The following is a 21,767-nucleotide window of genomic DNA, read 5'->3' as shown; positions in this document are numbered from 1 at the left end:
CACACCCCTGCCGTAAACCTACATTCACTGAGAACCAATCACTTTCCTCTCTTCCTACACGTACACATGCCTTACATCCTCGATAAAAACTTTTCACTGCTTCTAACAACTTGCCTCCCACACCATATATTCTTAATACCTTCCACAGAGCATCTCTATCAACTCTATCATATGCCTTCTCCAGATCCATAAATGCTACATACAAATCCATTTGCTTTTCTAAGTATATATATATATCCCTGGGGATAGGGGATTAAGAATACTTCCCACGTATTCCCTGCGTGTCGTAGAAGGCGACTAAAAGGGGAGGGAGCGGGGGGCTGGAAATCCTCCCCTCTCGGTTTTTTTTTTTTTTTTTTTCAATTTTCCAAAAGAAGGAACAGAGAATTGGGCCAGGTGAGGGTATTCCCTCAAAGGCCCAGTCCTCTGTTCTTAACGCTACCTCGCTAATGCGGGAAATGGCGAATAGTTTGAAAGAAAGAATATATATATATATATATATATATATATATATATATATATATATATATATATATATATATATATATATATATATGTGTGTGTGTGTGTGTGTGTGCGTGTGTGTGTGTGTGTGTGTGTGTGTAACTGAATTAAGTAGCTTATTTCTCTTGCCATTTCTTTATCGCATTTTTATACATCAGCTCAGATCTTTCAGAATCCTTTACTCATCTTTGTAAATGAAATTCGTATTTTTTCTTTGGTGTTTTTCCTTTTTTTGGCATCCCCTTACCTCCCCCCCCTCCACACCGTCACCCTCCACTGAGGGCGAAAGAAACCTCCCCTTCCTCCTCCAACCCACCATCACCATGTTTCCCCTTTCCTCTTCCGTACTCGTGTCCTGTTGACCCCACACACCGTGACCCATGTTCAACCCTATACTTATGTCCCTTTGACCTCACACATCACCCATGTTCCATCACTTTCTCATGTCCTGCTGACCTCACACCACACGCATTTTCCATCCTGTACTAGTGTCCTGCTGACGTCGCACACCATCCGTTTTCTGTTCCCTAATCGTGTCCTGCTCACCTTACACTTACCACCCATTTTCTCTTCCACTCTCATATCCTGCTGGCCTTCCACATACCCCTACCTGCCACAATGGCATACACACCCACATTGCTAGAGGGCGAGAGTTAACCCCCCCACCCCCCCTCCCGGCCATTCCCTCGCCCGTGTGTGTGTGTGTGTGTGTGTGTATGTGTGTGTGTGTGTGTGTGTGTGTGTGTGTGTGTGTGTGCTGCCCTTGGGTCATCACGTAGCGAGTAGGTGATATGGGAACATGATGACCTAATACTCGGGTCACGAACCCTGGGGGCCGCTGGATCTCGCGTCACCATTGTGGCCGCAGGTAACGCGTCACCACTGTGGCCGCAGGTAACGCGTCACCACTGTGGCCGCAGGTAACGCGTCACCACTGTGGCCGCGGGTAAAGCGTCACCACTGTGGCCGCAGGTAACGCGTCACCACTGTGGCCGCAGGTAACGCGTCACCACTGTGGCCGCGGGTAACGCGTCACCACTGTGGCCGCGGGTAACGCGTCACCACTGTGGCCGCAGGTAACGCGTCACCACTGTGGCCGCAGGTAACGCGTCACCACTGTGGCCGCAGGTAACGCGTCACCACTGTGGCCGCAGGTAACGCGTCACCACTGTGGCCGCGGGTAACGCGTCACCACTGTGGCCGCAGGTAACGCGTCACCACTGTGGCCGCAGGTAACGCGTCACCACTGTGGCCGCAGGTAACGCGTCACCACTGTGGCCGCAGGTAACGCGTCACCACTGTGGCCGCAGGTAACGCGTCACCACTGTGGCCGCAGGTAACGCGTCACCACTGTGGCCGCGGATAACGCGCGGTAACTGGGCTGATAAACGTCACATCTAGGTGAATGGGAGACACTGATTACCACTGTGGCCGCAGGTAACGCGTCACCACTGTGGCCGCGGGTAACGCGTCACCACTGTGGCCGCGGGTAACGCGTCACCACTGTGGCCGCAGGTAACGCGTCACCACTGTGGCCGCAGGTAACGCGTCACCACTGTGGCCGCAGGTAACGCGTCACCAGTGTGGCCGCAGGTAACGCGTCACCACTGTGGCCGCAGGTAACGCGTCACCACTGTGGCCGCGGATAACGCGTCACCACTGTGGCCGCAGGTAACGCGTCACCACTGTGGCCGCGGATAACGCGCGGTAACTGGGCTGATAAACGTCACATCTAGGTGAATGGGAGACACTGATTATCCAGACTTGGATAATACCTCGCTGGAGAATTTACGTCACACACTCGCACATTCATGAAGATGAATTTATGTGTACACACACACACACACACACACACACAGACACACTATGTGTGTGTCTTTGAGTGTGTCTTTGTGTGTGTGTGTGTGTGTGTGTGTGTGTGTGTGTGTGTGTGTGTGTTTGTGTGTGTGTCTGTGTGTGTTACAGTACACTCTTGTGTGCGTTTATGTAAAGTTACAGTATCCTTCTGTGTGAGTGTAGCGTTACAGTAAACTGCTGTGCATGTGTATTATTAAGGTATGATCTTGTATGTAAAGTCTTGTAGTATACAGTTGTTTGTGTAGTGCTGCAGTATACAGTTGTTTGTGTAGTGCTGCAGTGTACAGCTGTTTGTGTAGTGCTGCAGTATACTGTTGTGTTTGTAGTGTTACATTATACTGTTGAACATGAAGTGTTGCCGTATGTTTTCGCGTGTGAAGTGTTACATTATACTGTTGAGCATATTACCATTATATGAGCGTGTCATCTGAAGTATACATTTATGTATGCGGGGTTACAGTATACTATCTTGTACGTGTAGTGTTTGTGTATACTGTTGTGCGTGTAGTGTTAATATGATGCTGTGCGACCAATGTTTAGTATGCTGTTGTCTGTGTCATTACCTATTTATAGTTACGTATTTATACTACACTGGGAGATAGGTTTACACTCGTGGGTTTCCCATATCTTGTACATTTTCTGCTATCGTACAAATATTTAGATTTCTATATACTATACGCATTTTCTGTGTGCTCTTGTGGTCCATTCCTTTTCCCCACTACTACTACTACTAAGAGTCCTCTTTACATCTTTTTTTCCAAATTCCTTGTTTGATTTCATGCCTTGTCCTCCGGTTGTTTTCCCACTACATCTTCGTAGACTTGTTCACCGTCCATGTCGTCAGAGTGGTTTAAGAACTTAGAGCTTGTGATCAAGTCACCCCCAACTCTTGTCTCTTGCATGGTGGGCAGATTTTGGGCTTTTAGCCTTTCCCTGTAACTCGGCTCTGTGTTTCTTTAGGTGCGGTGACCAAACCTGAGAGGAATATTCTAAATCTGGCCTCATACTAGATATTTCCTTATCCATATACTTGAATGTTGTGTGTGTGTGTGTGTGTGTGTGTGTGTGTGTATGTGTGTGTGTGTGTGTGTGTGTGTGTGTGTGTGTGTATGTGTGTGTGTGTGTGTGTGTATGTGTGTGTGTGTGTGTGTGTGTGTGTGTGTGTGTGTGTATGTGTGTGTGTGTGTGTGTGTGTGTGTGTGTGTGTGTGTAGCGTTGCAGTTTGATTTGTGTGTAACGTTGCTGCACAGTGTAATGTATGGGTAGGGCTGCAGTGTTTTAACCTGTGTAGCATTTACAATATAATGTTGTGAATGTGGTGTTGATGGATACTGTCGTGTGTGTGTGTAGCGGTGTACGGTGCTGTTGAGTATGTGTATATATTGCGATGTTCTCTTTTATGTCCATTGCTACAACATGACAAATGTATGTGTAGTTTTGTAGCATTTTGTCTGTGTTTATTAGTGTTGCAGTCTGCTGTACACAGTAGTCTACACTGTAGTATCATGCTGTTATGTATGTGTTAAATACTGTAGAATACTGAAGTGTGTTGTGTTTCAGCTTACCAGAGTGTCATTACCTTCTTGTACGATCACAGGGACCCATCTCTTGAACTTTTTTTTATCGTACAACATCTAAACTTTTGTATACTGTCTGCATTCTTGGCCCATCACGTACCTTACTCCATTCATCCACACATCTGGTTCGATGAACGAACTTCTGTACATTTTTCCCAACATGTTAGTTCATTCCTTGCTCTGTCCTCTATTTGTTCTCTCTTTGTATCTTTCAAGAGAGTGTTCACTCTCAAATTGGTTTCAGAATCTTGAAGGTTGTGATCGGGTCTCCCTAAATTGTTCTTTTGTTCATGGTAAGCAGATCTATATCCTCTCATCTCTTTCTGTAAATATGCTGTCTTATTTCAGGTACCATCTATGCTGCGCTCATCTCCACCTTCTCTATTAGATCTTTATGTTTCTTTAAATGTAACCAAACTTGAGAAGTATATTTTGATCTATGCCTGACACAAACTATGGTAACTTTGATACTATCCACCAGGTAGTTTGATTTCTTAAAATATTCTCCCGATCTGACAGTAGGGCGATAAGTTGGGTAAATTGTCGACCCCAAGGTCCATTTCACTCACAGATTCTTATAACTTTCAACCTGTTAGATTATAATCATATCGAGGCCTTTTCTTCCCTATGTCCCTTCTTAACTACTGTGCATTTGTTTGGGTTGATTTACATCAGGCATGTAACAATCAGCTCTGTAAGCTTGTCTAGGTCCATATCATCCGTTACTTCTCTCAGATTCTTATCATCATCCAAATACATATTCGAATACGAATCCAGTCATTCTAGGAAGTCATTGATACAGATCATAAATAGCAACTGTCCAAAACAGAACCCTTTGGCACGCCACTTGTAACCTCAACCCAGTAAGAAAAGGTTACCTTACATCTGTTCCCTTTCGCTAACATCATTTTTTTATCTACAGAAGAATTCTTACCCACACAAATGTTTTGAAAATCCAGCTTCTTCATCAGCACCATATGTAGGACAGTGTCAGATGCCTTCTGGCAGCCCATGCGTTAACAGGGCTCACTCTTTCCTAGAGGTCTAAGAGGTTCGATACATATGACGTTTTCTCTGAACCCATATTGTCCATATCTTTAAGTACTTTCTCTTCCACAATTCATCAACAATTTGCTCTCTAGTTATCTCTTGTAGCTTTTTGCAAACACCACTCCTCATAGATATTGGTCGGTACATCATTAAAGTTCCCTCATCTCTCTTGAAAACAGACAGGACATTTCTCTTCCTTTCTTTGGCACCACTTTCTCTTCCAACAATCCTTTTCCATTAACAATTCAAACAATTCGTACTTCTTCAGGACCAAACACCTTATCTGGGTCGAGGTCCTTCAATGGTCAAGTCTTTCTGGTAATATCAGCGCTCTCCGAGTCCTTCAACCATTCCATCTCACTGGTGTTCGGATTATGACCTGTGTCCTACAATAAGAATAAACCCTTGAAATATCATTCAGATCCTCGCTTCTCTTCCCTGCGAATTAGCTGTTCTGTAAACTAAAGTCTTCTCCGGATAACCATGGTTCTGGATTTTCCTCTTGCTTTGTTCATATATATTTTCCTTTGCTCCTCCGTCCTTATCTTCCAATATTCATTCCTCCCTCTCCTACACTTTTCAAATACTGACTGACTATGATGATGCCTACAATATATGTCTCGATATAGTATAGTGTTGTGTGTGTTGCACCAAACTGTAGTGTGTGTCTGTCTGTCTGTGTCTGTCTGTCTGTCTGTCTGTATGTATGTATGTATGTATGTATGTATGTATGTATGTGATTACCTATTGTAATTGTCTCATTCTACTGTACAAGGAGGGAGTTTTGCACTGGTGGGTCCTCTTTTCTTGAACCTTCTCTACTATCATAAACGTTTTATACTTCTGTATGCTGCTCCCACTTAATTTTTTCTTGTTCCGCATATCTCAGTCATTCACAGGTTTTTGCTCTTTAAAGTAACCTCTGTACACCTTAAATAACAAGTTTCTTGTTTAAGTTCACGTTACGTCCTTTGTATGTTATACATCTTTCGAAGAATTAATCGCTGTCTCCATCATCATTCTGGTCTATAAACTTAAAGGCTGTTATCAGGTCAGTCCTCAGTATTCTTTCTGCCGAGAGGACATATTCAAGGATTGTAGCATTTCCTCGTGATTCAGCTTTCTAAACTATATCGCCATCTGTGTTGCCCTCCTCTGCATCTTTTCTGTTAGCTCTTTGTGCTGCTTTGTCAGCAGACAGTTTGTCTCCAATATTCTCCCGATGTGGGATCCTTTTGGACTATCACACACACACTCCAGCTTATTTCCGACTAGATAATGGTTATACTAATGCCATATTTCATTGAGTCCTATCCTCAGTATTTTACGCTTACATGGGTTAGATTTCATCAACCACATATTAAACCGGCTTTGGATTTTGTTTAGGTCCTCTTGTAAGTTGATGCAATCCTGCTTGTTTTTTACTTCCCTCATTACCTTAGCAACACCACAAATAGGATTCCAGTCCTGCTGGCAAGTCATTCAAATAGATTAAGAAAAGCAATGGTCCCGGACTTAACCCTGCGGCATGCCAATGGTGACCTACTCATTTCGAGAAAGTTTCCCCCGACATTCGTCCTTTTTTCCCCTTCACTAAGTTAATCTTCTGGCCATCAAAGTAGTTCCCCTTATTCCTGTCTGAAGATCCACCCTCTTTACCAACCTCTTTTGTGGCATCTGGTAGTCCAGATGTAGACAATCCACCTATCCTTCTCATTTGTTTACAGTAGAGCTCACTTTCTCGTGGAAATCTAAGAGGTTCGTTACACAAATGATCGCCTTTCCTTGAAACCACGTTATCTCTCACTTAGGAAGTCATACACTGGCTTTCTGCCTGTCTCTTCTAGTATCTTACAGACCACATTCTGAAGGAAGAATGGTTTGTAATTCAGTGCCTTCGTCAAGCGTAGCTGCACACATCTTTACCACATATGGAGAAATATCTCCAGCAGTATGAGCCTTACCAGGATCAAGTCCTTTATCATAATATGTATGTCTTCTGTAGATATTTCGATACTTTTTAATACCTTTTCCCTATTCCATCTCACTAGTGATGGGGTTACAGTGTATTCAAGAGCGATGACATCTTTGAATTTGTCATCTAGTTCCCCGCATAGCCTGACATCATCCTCGATAATTCTTCCTTCTGAATCCCATAGTCCGATTAGCTTCTCTTTAATGTTGATTTACTCTTGATAGCTGTATGGAGAAAGTTTTGGTTTATTTCGTTTTATCCTCAATATTCTTTATAGTGATTCTCTCTTCCTCCTGTCTTATCTTGCTATACTTGCTTCTTGCTCTTATACATTATGAATTATGGCTAAATGCATCGTAGATCTTCACCACAGCACATTACGAAACTCCTTCGCAGTTTGATATCTTTTATTGAACTGCTCGACTCTCTTTCTCAGCCTTCCCTCCGCATTTGAGGTTAGTGGTACCCATATGTTCCATCCCTTCATTGCATATTTTATTGACCTTTCCACTACAGTGCCCTGGCTCTTGCCTACTGAGCTCCATTTCACAGGTTATGTTGTTGAGTTCACTGTAGTGTCCAAGGTTATTTTATTTTTTTGAGACTGGTCCCATCTCTACTCTTTGAACAACTTCATTTACCTCACAACCATACTCAAGCATTGGTTCATTGTTTATGATATTCTCAGAGTCCATACATCTACGTCTGAAGACAAGATATGATAATGCTGGTATCGCAGTCCCTCTCGTCCTTGTGTGCTCAGTAACGTGCTTGTGTTGGAAATTCTCCAACGTACGAATTTGTATCTCCATGACTCTCCGTCTCCATGAGTGTCCACATTCCCCCAAGACTATTTCTTTGTAATTGAATTCTCCCATTGTTAGTAACTTACCATCCTTGAGAAATGTATATTTAACAACTTCAAGTACCATCCTGATTGTTTCTTCATTGTCATTATTGTGGTTTTGTTCTGGTTCCTTAAAATTCTTTGGAGGATTATAATTTTCACCATCACTATACACCTCTTTCGTACAGTTACCCTTCCCATTATACGATGTCTGAATTGGCCATATTCCAGTATTTCATGAAACTCAGTTGTATCTTGTTGAAGGGGCCAGGCCAGTCCTCCTTCACCTTCGTCTGTTCTTTCCCTCCTTGCTAACATCTGGACAGAACAGGTGAGATCTTATCTCTCAAGTAGTTTTGTCTCCGTTTCAACAATATCAACTGGATTCTCCTTAATGCGTTCCATGGATTCCAGTTCTTTACCATTTACTGCTAGTCTAAGTCAAAGTTCTCTCTTGTCTCCTATAATCTTCCTCTTTTTTAATCAAAGATTTCCTTTCTTCAAATGATGAACATACACTGACGATTCAACGCAATATACCTCCATTCCCTGAAATCAGTTCCATCCCCTGTGGCTTGTTATGCATCATCTCATCCCAACACAACTTCCTCTGTAAAGTCAGACCTGGACAGGCTATTTGATGAGGAAGACGGAACCTAGTTACGTTTAATACCTCCGAATGAGACAAATGCACTTAAAGTAGATGGTTCGACTCAGATAATCAAAGCCTTTGATAATTCTGAGCGCCTGTATCAGAGCGTCTCATAACCTTCTCTTTTCCAAGTTAAATAAATATACGACATTTTGCCGACTCTCATGGGATTTTTGTTCCAGTCTAGGAGTCATTGTGGTAGGTCGCCGCCGTGTTTTCTCCATTTGGTTTTTGTCTTTTTTCAAGTAAGGTGACCAAAACTGACCACAGTACTTAAGGTAGGGGAGCAGCGATGAACTACAAAGACTGAGGAAAATTCTCTTGACTTCGAAAGTCCTGCTTATGATTGCAAGAATTTTGTTCGCTGATTTTAGTACGTCTGTGTGTTACTTGTTTAGCTCAGCAAAATTCACACTGTAGCTTGCCTTCTCGTCTTTGCTACCGACAGGTAATTAACATTTAACGATATCAAATTACATTTGCCACCTATAAGCCAAGTCCATCAGTTTGTTTACGGCAGCTTGAAGCAGAAGACTCATTTTCTGTTGTAGGTTTAGCTCTCAAGTCGGCATCGTTTGCGGATTTCGATATCTTAAAACAAACCCCATCATGAGTGCTGAGGCTTCACCATTAATTACTACTATTTTTTCTTCAACGGATAATTCACCAGTTTCTTAACCACCTAAGGACAGCCTACATCTGTACCATGTGGCATTAATATATGCCAGTAACCTTTGCGTTTTGAAAATTAAATAGAGACACTTTCATTGTACATATTTATAATGCCATAAAAGAATTGTTTACAATATTGTCGCAAGTGATGGCGGACATAAGTTTACAAACTGCAGACGTAAAATGTGATCAGGTGATAATTTCTGATCAAGTAACTTGTTACACTTCTGAACATCGTTGTTCCACTGACAAACCTCCATTCCTCTTGGAGTTATCGTGTAGCAGGTGACTAACTGAAAAGGGCTGTCACGGGTTGAACTGCCTCATTTTATGCCTCTCATTGTCCTCAGATAAAACTTGTCTGGGCCGGACGTAGTATTAGCTAACTCCATTAATCATCAGTCCTGGCCTTCCACCAAGGGCTGTGTAGTGCTGACCTACCTCCAGAGGCTGTGTAGTGCTGACCTACCTCCAGAGGCTGTGTAGTGCTGGCCTGCCTCTAGGGGCTGTGTAGTGCTGACCTACCTCCAGAGGCTGTGTAGTGCTGACCTACCTCCAGAGGCTGTGTAGTGCTGGCCTGCCTCCAGAGGCTGTGTAGTGCTGGCCTGCCTCCAAGGACTGTGTAGTACTGACCTGCCTCCAAGGGCTGTTTAGTACTGACCTGCCTCTAGGAGCTGTGCAGTGCTGGCCTGCCTCCAGGGGCTGTGTACTACTGACCTGACTCTAGGGGCTGTGTAGTGCTGGCTTGCCTCCAGGGGCTGTGTACTACTGACCTGCCTCCAGGGGCTGTGTAGTGCTGACCTGCCTCCAAGGGCTGTGTAGTGCTGGCCTACCTCTAGGGGCTGTGTAGTGCTGGCCTGCCTCCAGGGGCTGTGTAGTGCTGGCCTTCCTCCAGGGGCTGTGTAGCACTGACCTGCCTCCAGGGACTGTGTAGTGCTGGCCTGCCTCCAGGGGCTGTGTGGCACTGACCTGCCTCCAGGGACTGTGTAGTGCTGGCCTTCCTCCAGGGGCTGTGTAGTGCTGGCCTGCCTCCAGGGGCTGTGTAGTGCTGACCTGCCTCCAAGGACTGTGTACTACTGACCTGCCTCCAGGGGCTGTGTAGTACTGAGCTGCCTCCAGGGACTGTGTAGTGCTGGCCTGCCTCCAGGGGCTGTGTAGTGCTGACCTGCCTCCAGGGGCTGTGTAGTGCTGGCCTGACCCCAGGGGCTGTGTAGTGCTGGCCTGCCTTCAGGGGCTGTGTAGTGCTGGCCTTCCTCCAAGGGCTGTGTAGCGCCCTCAGGAACTATGGTTTTAGGTTTTCCATAACATTTTTTGATTCCTCTTTTCTCGTGCAGCAAAGTCACTGGTGCTGAATAATCTTCTCATTATAACAAATTTTGTTAACATCTTTCACTGTGTGTGTATAGTGCAGCAATACACCCGACTGTGTACTGAGCGTTGCTGCGTGATATTGCGTATGCAGTGTTTCAACTAGCATTAGTGTGTGGAATGTTGCAGCAAATTGTAAACATTTGTACTTCTTCAGCATACCACTGTATGGGTAGTGGTGCAGCATACTTCATCATGAATCTGACGTTGCATTATACAGTAGTGTGTGTAATGTTGCATTATACAGTAGTGTGTGTGATGTTGCATTATACTGTAGTGTGTGTAATGTTTCGTTATACAGTAGTGTGCGTAATGTTGCATCATACGGTAGTGTGTGTAATGTTGCATTATACAGTAGTTTGTAATGTTGCATTATACAATAGTGTGTAATGTTGCATTATACAATAGTGTGTGTAAAGTTGCATTCTAATCTAATATGCAGTGGATCATCCAACTACAAGTTGTTTAGTGATTCACTGGTGTGTGCAGTGGAGTAGTGTGATGTGTCTCCTGTGATGAATCATATTATAGTGTGTGTGTGTGTGTGTAGTGTCGCACATAGCTTGCTTGCATCAATATTATGTTATTACATTTATTACATATTGCATGTGAAGGTACATGATATTATGTATAAACCGACCGAACATTCTTTTTTGTGTGTTCATCTGCAGCACATCGTAAAGCAAATGTATAGTGGTAAAACATAATGTTCTCTGTGAGTAGCATTTTGTGTTCAATCCATTGACAGCACGTCGACCCCGGTATACCACAACGCTCCAATTCACACTATTCCTTGCACGCCTTTCACCCTCCTGCATGTTCAGGCCCCGATCACTCAAAATCTTTTTCTATCAAAACATTTCTCCATGTTCTGTATTACAGCCTAGAGGTGAGTGCGTATAGTGTTGCAATATAAGTTCTTGTATGTGTGTGTGTGTGTGTGTGTGTGTGTGTGTGTGTGGAATCATGGGTAAACATCATGTGTGGGAGTGTGTTGTGTCGCTGTTGTTGAATTCACCAGGTTGGTCCACAGGGTGGTACGGATCCTTGCCTGCCTGATGACAGGTGTTGTGTGGGAGTAAGATATTGCAGTGTCAAGTGACGCGGCATAACTCGCTGGGCTGTGTCGCCCCAGCGTTGCTTGTATATAACCTGCCACATGAGGAATGTTGCCGTGTGTTGCAGAGGTGCGCACGCAGCCGTGTCCGAGTGGGTACCGACGGGACTTCAACGAGGTGTGTCGTCTCAAGTTCGGCTACGGACCAAACCCTTTCTTCTCCTTCACGCCCAAGAACTTCAAGGGTGACGTGCAGTTCTACATGGGACTTCAGGTATGATACTCATTTCTCTCTTTAGCTCTGTTGTTTTATTGATTCGTATGTAGTGTCTTTAATGATTTTATATATATATATATATATATATATATATATATATATATATATATATATATATATATATATATATATATATATATAGATATATATATACACACACACACACACATAGAGTTTTACATATTCCTGTAATCATTATTCACCATCATGACTCCTCAAGCGGCAGTGGAATTTCCTGTGAGCCCGCTAAACGAAGACGCATGTCTTAGCTGCGTTATTTACTTTAGACATACATGACGAACATTTATATATATATATATATATATATATATATATATATATATATATATATATATATATATATATATATATATATTTGCCGCTGTCTCCCGCGTTTGCGAGGTAGCGCAAGGAAACAGACGAAAGAAATGGCCCAACCCATCCCCATACACATGTATATACATACGTCCACACACGCAAATATACATACCTACACAGCTTTCCATGGTTTACCCCAGACGCTTCACATGCCCTGATTCAATCCACTGACAGCACGTCAACCCCGGTATACCACATCGATCCAATTCACTCTATTCCTTGCCCTCCTTTCACCCTCCTGCATGTTCAGGCCCCGATCACACAAAATCTTTTTCACTCCATCTTTCCACCTCCAATTTGGTCTCCCACTTCTCCTCGTTCCCTCCACCTCCGACACATATATCCTCTTGGTCAATCTTTCCTCACTCATTCTCTCCATGTGCCCAAACCATTTCAAAACACCCTCTTCTGCTCTCTCAACCACGCTCTTTTTATTTCCACACATCTCTCTTACCCTTACGTTACTTACTCGATCAAACCACCTCACACCACACATTGTCCTCAAACATCTCATTTCCAGCACATCCATCCTCCTGCGCACAACTCTATCCATAGCCCACGCCTCGCAACCATACAACATTGTTGGAACCACTATTCCTTCAAACATACCCATTTTTGCTTTCCGAGATAATGTTCTCGACTTCCACACATTTTTCAAGGCTCCCAGAATTCTCGCCCCCTCCCCCACCCTATGATCCACTTCCGCTTCCATGGTTCCATCCGCTGCCAGATCCACTCCCAGATATCTAAAACACTTCCTCCAGTTTTTCTCCATTCAAACTTACCTCCCAATTGACTTGACCCTCAACCCTACTGTACCTAATAACCTTGCTCTTATTCACATTTACTCTTAACTTTCTTCTTTCACACACTTTACCAAACTCAGTCACCAGCTTCTGCAGTTTCTCACATGAATCAGCCACCAGCGCTGTATCATCAGCGAACAACAACTGACTCACTTCCCAAGCTCTCTCATCCACAACAGACTTCATACTTGCCCCTCTTTCCAAAACTCTTGTATTCACCTCCCTAACAACCCCATCGATAAACAAATTAAACAACCATGGAGACATCACACACCCCTGCCGCAAACCTACATTCACTGAGAACCAATCACTTTCCTCTCTTCCTACACGTACACATGCCTTACATCCTCGATAAAAACTTTTCACTGCTTCTAACAACTTGCCTTCCACACCATATATTCTTAATACCTTCCACAGAGCATCTCTATCAACTCTATCATATGCCTTCTCCAGATCCATAAATGCTACATACAAATTCATTTGCTTTTCTATGTATTTCTCACATACATTCTTCAAAGCAAACACCTGATCCACACATCCTCTACCACTTCTGAAACCACACTGCTCTTCCCCAATCTGATGCTCTGTACATGCCTTCACCCTCTCAATCAATACCCTCCCATATAATTTACCAGGAATACTCAACAAACTTATACCTCTGTAATTTGAGCACTCACTCTTATCCCCTTTGCCTTTGTACAATGGCACTATGCACGCATTCCGCCAATCCTCAGGCACCTCACCATGATTCATACATACATTAAATAACCTTACCAACCAGTCAATAATACAATCACCCCCTTTTTTAATAAATTCCACTGCAATACCATCCAAACCTGCTGCCTTGCCGGCTTTCATCTTCCGCAAAGCTTTTACTACCTCTTCTCTGTTTACCAAATCATTTTCCCTAACCCTCTCACTTTGCACACCACCTCGACCAAAACACCCTATATCTGCCACTCTATCATCAAACACATTCAACAAACCTTCAAAATACTCACTCCATCTCCTTCTCACATCACCACTACTTGTTATCACCTCCCCATTTGTGCCCTTCACTGAAGTTCCCATTTGCTCCCTTGTCTTACGCACTTTATTTACCTCCTTCCAGAACATCTTTTTATTCTCCTTAAAATTTAATGATACTCTCTCACCCCAACTCTCATTTGCCCTCTTTTTCACCTCTTGCACCTTTCTCTTGACCTCCTGTGTCTTTCTTTTATACATCTCCCACTCAATTGCATTTTTTCCCTGCAAAAATCGTCCAAATGCCTCTCTCTTCTCTTTCACTAATAATCTTACTTCTTCATCCCACCACTCACTACCCTTTCTAATCAACCCACCTCCCACGCTTCTCATGCCAGAAGCATCTTTTGCGCAATCTATCACTGATTCCCTAAATACATCCCATTCCTTCCCCACTCCCCTTACTTCCATTGTTCTCACCTTTTTCCATTCTGTACTCAGTCTCTCCTGGTACTTCCTCACACAAGTCTCCTTCCCAAGCTCACTTACTCTCACCACTCTCTTCACCCCAACATTCATATATATATATATATATATATATATATATATATATATATATATATATATATATATATATATATATATATATATATGGCCCAACCCACCCATATACACATGTATATACATACACGTCCACACACGCACATATACATGCCTATATATTTCAACGTATACATATAAATATACATATACAGACATATACATACATACACATGTACATAATTCATACTTACTGCCATTGTTCATTCCTGTCGCCACCCTGCCACACATGAAATGACAACCCCCTCCCCCCGCACACGCGCGAGGTAGTGCTAGGAAAAGACAACAAAGGCCACATTTGTTCACACTCAGACTCTAGCTGTCATGTATAATGCACCAAAACCACAGCTCCCTTTTCACATCCAAGCACCGCAACACTTTCTATATATATATATATATATATATATATATATATATATATATATATATATATATATATATATATATTTCTTTCTTTCAAACTATTCGCCATTTCCCGCGTTAGCGAGGTAGCGTTAGGAACAGAGGACTGGGCCTTTGAGGGAATATCCTCACCTGGCCCCCTTCTCTGTTCCTTCTTTTGGAAAATTAAAAAGAAAAAAAAACCGAGCGGGGAGGATTTCCAGCCCCCGCTCCCTTCCCTTTTAGTCGCCTTCTACGACACGCAGGGAATACGTGGGAAGTATTCTTTCTCCCCTATCCCCAGGAATATATATATATATATATATATATATATATATATATATATATATATATATATATATATATATATATATTCCTATGAGTCCACGGGGAAAATAAAGCACGAAAAGTTCCCAAGTGCACTTTCGTGTAATAATCACATCATCAGGGGAGACACAAGAGAGAAATATAACCAAATGGCGTCCTAGCTTCGTCTCTTCGATGTATATCAACTGACTTGTATTTCTCTCTTGTATCTCCCTGATGATGTGATTATTACACGAAAGTGCACTTGGGAACTTTTCATGTTTCATTTTCCCCGTGGACTCATAGGAATATCTTGATCACGCGCAAAATTGTGATCTTTTCCAATATATATATATATATATATATATATATATATATATATATATATATATATATATATATATATATATATATATAGGGTAGAACAGAAATGAAAAGAGAGACTACATGGCAACAGACTGTGATATCAAGTGTGATGATTAAAACAGAATGATACTGACAAGACTAGTTCGTCATGACCATCAGTCAAGATACGACGGGCGGCTCCCTTAACCATGGCTCGTAAGTACCTCTTGATAATGACGTCAATGACCCAGTTAAGCCGACAGTCTGCCAAGGTCGCCGTGATCACTCACTCCCCCGTAGGCCAGGGAACGGCCTTCATTATATTCATTCCCTGATCATAATGATATGGATAAAAGCAATGTGATTTGCATAAGAGCAAATATGGTAGAGTTGATGATGTTTGCAACATATTGAGTCTCCATATGTGGGTACAATTGCAATAACATGGATTAAAAGGATGAATTATATTACTTCTCTGTCACATAAATGGTTACAACGCTGCAGGCACTCTGAGTCCCCATACATAGATATAAGTGCTATAACGTGGATGAAAAAATAATATTGAATCCTAGCAAGAAATTGACATTAATACTACCCGTATATCGTACAATATGACATAGAAAGGAAAAGGAAGAATCATATGAGCGATTCGAAGATATATTCAAGTTCAGATTGAGATAGCACGTCAGTTAGGATGATTCAAGCCACACAGCATGGTAATGTTTGGCTTATATCTACAATTACTGGCCTCTGTTGCCAGGGGCTGAGTGACGGCGCGTCACTTCGTCCTTTGCCTCCAGTTTGTCTTCAATCATACCTGGATAGCACACTCACGTGTCATACTGATCCATCATCTAGTGGCGTCAACATGTCCAACAACCAGATCATTAAACATGCAGTTCCCTGCGGGTGTTCCTTACCCGGTGGAGTGCAGACACGCCAGGCCAGATGAAGCAGGTCTGCCCGTAGGGCGCAATGCGTCACCTCACCTAGCTGCGTACTGCGCCTTCTGGATAATGCATATGTCCTTGTGGAGCACTGCAATACCCCAGCTCCCAGTTGCGTACCGTGCCCGTCAGGTCAACCACGTCCCGAGCACGTCGTTAACAAGACTAGTGTTCTCGCTGCGTCCTCCACTATCTACATTTTACCCTGACTAAGACTGACTCCCCAAAACTTGAACCGTTTAAAAGTATGCACTTGACCGACTCGTTACCCCTACGTCGAACGAGTCTTCCCTATCGTAAACACAGAGCGGTGGTCTTCGTCATTACTATAAATGCTCGCTTCCCGCTCCCGGACCAGGAAAATGTCCGTTTCCTGTAGCCGACACGCTGCGCGGTGTCTCTACGCCCATTTAGGATTGACTGAATCACTTCTGGTCACTTCGTTGTCCTGTTTCAGTCGTATAAAAGCTTCCAGACGCTCAGTTTCCTTAATCTTTCCTTAAAGTTTCATAGATACACAGACCACACATAGCCAAGGTCCAAGCGAGGTGGTCTGGCCTTAACACTACTTAAAAGAACAAAAATGCAGCTCTCATAAAAGCAGTGCAAGAGAAGAATAGCAAAGTAAAGGCTCTCTCCCCCACCCTCCACGCCCTCCGGCAACACACCGGACGGAAAACGATATAGGAAAGAATACCTTCCAAGATTACTAGGACTGAAGAAAATCATTATAGAAATGTCATATGGTAGAATGAACATGAATGTCATACGTCCTTTCACCAATGACATACATCCCTTCACTCTTCGGTATGAAGACTGTAGTAATGATAGACTTGAGCTCCAGCCTCTCGAATTACCATGTCTGTATTATACCTGTTGAATAATGATACAATATATGATGTTGATACAATACTTCTTTCTTGCACTTTTAAAGCAGGCGACTTAGATTAATCAATGTTGTTGTTATCTTGCAGCAAGAAAGCCAGAGAGAGATCGATGGTTGAAAAGGTGGCATGTTAATATACCACTGCGTTATGATGATTGACTAAATGAATTATTCAGTACTGGAGAGTGACGAGTGATGATCAAGCCTAAATTTTCAAGATATTATGGGAACTAGTCAATAATGTCGTTAGTAAAGATATATTTCGTACAGTCTAGATTAACTCGGTTGTTTGTAGTGGTGGCGCTTCTGTAAATACATGTTGGATCCCTTAAGTATTTTGAATCGTTATTTTGCCAGGAAGACACGACTTGCTTACAGAAAACAAGTTCAGTACTCGCAATTGACCGTATATATATATATATATATATATATATATATATATATATATATATATATATATATATATATATATTTCTTTCTTTCAAACTATTCGCCATTTCCCGCATTAGCGGGGTAGCGTTAAGAACAGAGGACTGGGCCTTGAGGGAATACCCTCACCTGGCCCAATTCTCTGTTCCTTCTTTTGGAAAATTAAAAAAAAAACGAGAGGGGAGGATTTCCAGCCCCCCGCTCCCTCCCCTTTTAGTCGCCTTCTACGACACGCAGGGAATACGTGGGAAGTATTCTTTCTCCCCTATTCCCAGGGATAAAATATATATATATATATATATATATATATATATATATATATATATATATATATATATATATATTTTTTTTTTTTCTTTTTTTCTTTTTTTTTTTCAAACTATTCGCCATTTCCTGCGTTAGCAAGGTAGCGTTAAGAACAGAGGACTGGGCTTCTGAGGGAATATCTCAGGGAATATATATATATATGTATATATATATATATATATATATATATATATATATATATATATATATATATATATATATATATATGGTCGAGTGCCCAGGTTCGAATCCTACTTGTAGCAGTCGATCCACAGTCATCCCTGCTGTTCATCCAGCCTTAAGAGTTGGTCGATAACATGGGAACCTGCGTAAGACAAGGGAGCTTATGGGAACATCAGTGAAAGGGTCTAATGGGGAGGTAATAACAAGTAGTGGAGATGTGAAAAGGAGATGGAGTGAGTATTTTGAAGGTTTGTTGAATATGTTTGATGATAGAGTGGCAGACATAGGGTGTTTGGTCGAGGTGGTGTGCAAAGTGGGAGGGTTAGGGAGAATGATTTGGTAAACAGAGAAGATGTAGCAAAAGCTTTGCGGAAGATGAAAGCTGGCAAGGCAGCGAGTTTTGGATGGTATTGCAGTGGAATTTATTTAAAAAAGGGGGTGACTGTACTGTTGACTGGTTGGTAAGGTTATCTAATGTATGTATGACTCATGGTGAGGTGCCTGAGGATTGGCGGAATGCTTGCATAGTGCCATTGTACAAAGGCAAAGGGGATAAAAGTGAGTCCTCAAATTACAGAGGTATAAGTTTGTTGAGTATTCCTGGGAAATTATATGGGAGGGTATTGATTGAGAGGGTGAAGGCATGTACAGAGCATCAGATTGGGGAAGAGCAGTGTGGTTTCAGAAGTCGTAAAAGATGTGTGGGTCAGGGGTTTGCTTTGAAGAATGTATATGAGAAATAGAAAAGCAAATGGATTTGTATGCAGCATTTATGGATCGGGAGAAGGCATATGATAGAGTTGATAGAAATGCTCTGTGGAAGGTATTAAGAATATATGGTGTGGGAGGCAAGTTGTTAGAAGCAGTGAAAAGTTTTTATCGAGGATGTAAGGCATGTGTACGTGTAGGAAGAGAGGAAAGTGATGGGTTCTCAGTGAAAGTTGGTTTGCGGCAGGGGTGTGTGATGTCTCCATGGTTGTTTAATTTGTTTATGGATGGGGTTGTTAGGGAGGTGAATGCAAGAGTTTTGGAAAGAGGGGCAAGTATGCAGTCTGTTGTGGATGAGAGAGCTTGGGAAGTTAGTTAGTTGTTGTTCGCTGATGATACAGCGCTGGTGGCTGATTCGTGTGAGAAACTGCAGAAGCTGGTGACTGAGTTTGGCAAAGTGTGTGAAAGAAGAAAGCTGAGAGAAAATGTGAATAAGAGCAAGGTTATTAGGTACAGTAGGGTTGAGGGACAAGTCAGTTGAGAGGTAAGTTTGAATCGAGAAAAACTGGAGGAAGTGAAGTGTTTTAGATATCTAGGAGTGGATTTGGCAGCGGATGGAACCAGTGGTTCCAACAATGTTATATGGTTGCGAGGCGTGGGCTATAGATAGAGTTGTGCAGAGGAGGGTGGATGTGCTGGAAATGAGATGTTTGAGGACAATATGTGGTGTGAGATGGTTTGATCGAGGGTAAGAGAGATGTGTCGTAATGAAAAGAGTGTGATTGAGAGAGCAGAAGAGGATGTTTTTAAAAGGTTTGGTCACATGGAGAGAATGAGTGAGGAAAGATTGACCAAGAGGACATATGTGTCAGAGGTGGAGGGAACGTGGATAAGTGGGAGACCAAATTGGAGGTGAAAAGATGGAGTGAGAAAGATTTTGAATGATCAGGACCTGAACATGCAGGAGGGTAAAAGGCGTGCAAGGAATAGAGTGAATTGGAACGATGTGGTATACCGGGGTCGACGTGCTGTCAATGGATTGAACCAGGGTATGTGAAGAGTCTGGGGTAAACCATGGAAAGTTCTGTGGGGCCTGGATGTGGAAATGGAGCTGTGGTTTCGGTGCATTATTACATGACAGCTAGAGACTGAGTGTGAGCGAATGTGACCTTTGTTGTCTTTTCCTAGCGCTACCTCGCGCACTTGCGGGGGGAGGGGATTGTTATTTCATGTGTGGCAGGGTGGCGATGGGAATGAATAAAGGCAGACTGTATGAATTATGTACGTGTGTATATATGTATATGTCTGTGTGTGTATATATATGTGTATACGTTGAAATGTATAGGTATGTATATTTGCATGTGTGGACGTGTATGTATATACATGTGTATGTGGGTGGGTTGGGCCATTCTTTTGTCTGTTTCCTTGCGCTACCTCGCTAACGCGGGAGACAGCGACAAAGTAAAATAAATAAATAATAAGATAGATAATATATATATATATATATATATATATATATATATATATATATATATATATATATATATATATATATATATATATATATAATTACACAAAGTGGCTTCATTTGCCCCTGCTACCTCGGCTTACAAACAAAATTACTTCCTGCGCGTGGGATCCCTTCTATCTTTATGAGGCTCCTGCAGCACTCAGAAAGCTAGTCACGTCCACTGATCAGGACCATAAAGTGTTGCCACGTTATGTGTCCGCTTATTTACAGTGCAGGGCACTTGAGTAGTAAGCTTTCGATTTATCTTTATGGTAGAAGTTGCATCGTGGACGTGAATGATTTGGGATTTGTTGAAACGGGGTTTATGATAATGTGATGGATGATTTCCAGAGTGTAGACGGAAGAGTGACTCTTGCTTGTCTGGGAAGTGTGGTCTCTAATGGATGTAATATGAATGGAGGGCTGAATTCTAAGAATGAGTTGGGAGGTTGGTTATTTAGTGTTTTCGGGTTATTTCTTGTGTGTGTGTGTGTGTGTGTGTGTGTGTGTGTGTGTGTGTGTGTGTGTGTGTGTTGTCAGTGTTGTATATGTGTAGGGCGGGAGGGGGGCATCTATGAGCAGAGGTTACTGAAGTGTGAGGCAGGAGTAGGCTTCTTAATGTTTCTTGAGGGTTGGTGGTTGGTTATAGAGTGGATTGCTTAGGAGGGATCTAGTGCTATTGCACAGGACTGAGTGCTGAGCATGTTATAGTCAGACTGTATTTGTAGGATATGTGAAGATTTTGTGTATTTGTGGTTGCTAGGCAGCCAGTGATTGTTCTGAATACACTATTTTATGTGGTTTGCATCTTTGTTATTTATAATTTTGAGAGGGTGGACGACCAGGCAAGTGGGGCATAGTCGGGAGTGAAGCGAATGAATTGTTTATAGAGTATGTTGGGGGATTTATTCTTATGTCCAAATCTGGTGACAGTTAGTGTTCTGAAGATATCTAGTTTCTTTATCTTTTGATGTTATTGGTGTGGTGAGTGAATGTCACGTGTGTGTGTGTCTTGAGTGATGCCTGAAAGGGTTGGTGTTTTTCTTCACTGAGTAACTGTCTAATCAATGTGACTGGAGGGTGTGAGCGGAACTCATGTCTGTCTGGGGTTAAAATAGTAATTGAAGATTATTGTAGATATGCAGACATTCTGTTTCGGGTAAGCCATTGTTCCAGTTGT

At 42.4% G+C, this 21,767-nt stretch overlaps 1 protein-coding gene across 2 annotated transcripts in view; it reads left to right on the top strand.

Annotated features, from left to right (window-relative positions):
* LOC139765897 (uncharacterized) overlaps nucleotides 1-21,767 on the top strand; it is a 409,959-nt gene that overhangs the window by 342,264 nt on the left and 45,928 nt on the right. For both annotated transcript variants that reach the window (XM_071693837.1, XM_071693847.1), the window contains exon 3: nucleotides 11,688-11,833. In XM_071693837.1, the coding sequence (XP_071549938.1) occupies nucleotides 11,688-11,833 (146 nt within the window). The remainder of the gene's footprint in view (nucleotides 1-11,687; nucleotides 11,834-21,767) is intronic.

Source organism: Panulirus ornatus, chromosome 4 (assembly GCF_036320965.1).
Source record: "Panulirus ornatus isolate Po-2019 chromosome 4, ASM3632096v1, whole genome shotgun sequence".
NCBI lineage: Eukaryota > Metazoa > Arthropoda > Malacostraca > Decapoda > Palinuridae > Panulirus > Panulirus ornatus.
The sequence above is the reverse complement of the archived record's forward strand: the minus strand, read 5'-3'. Positions and strand labels throughout refer to the sequence as shown.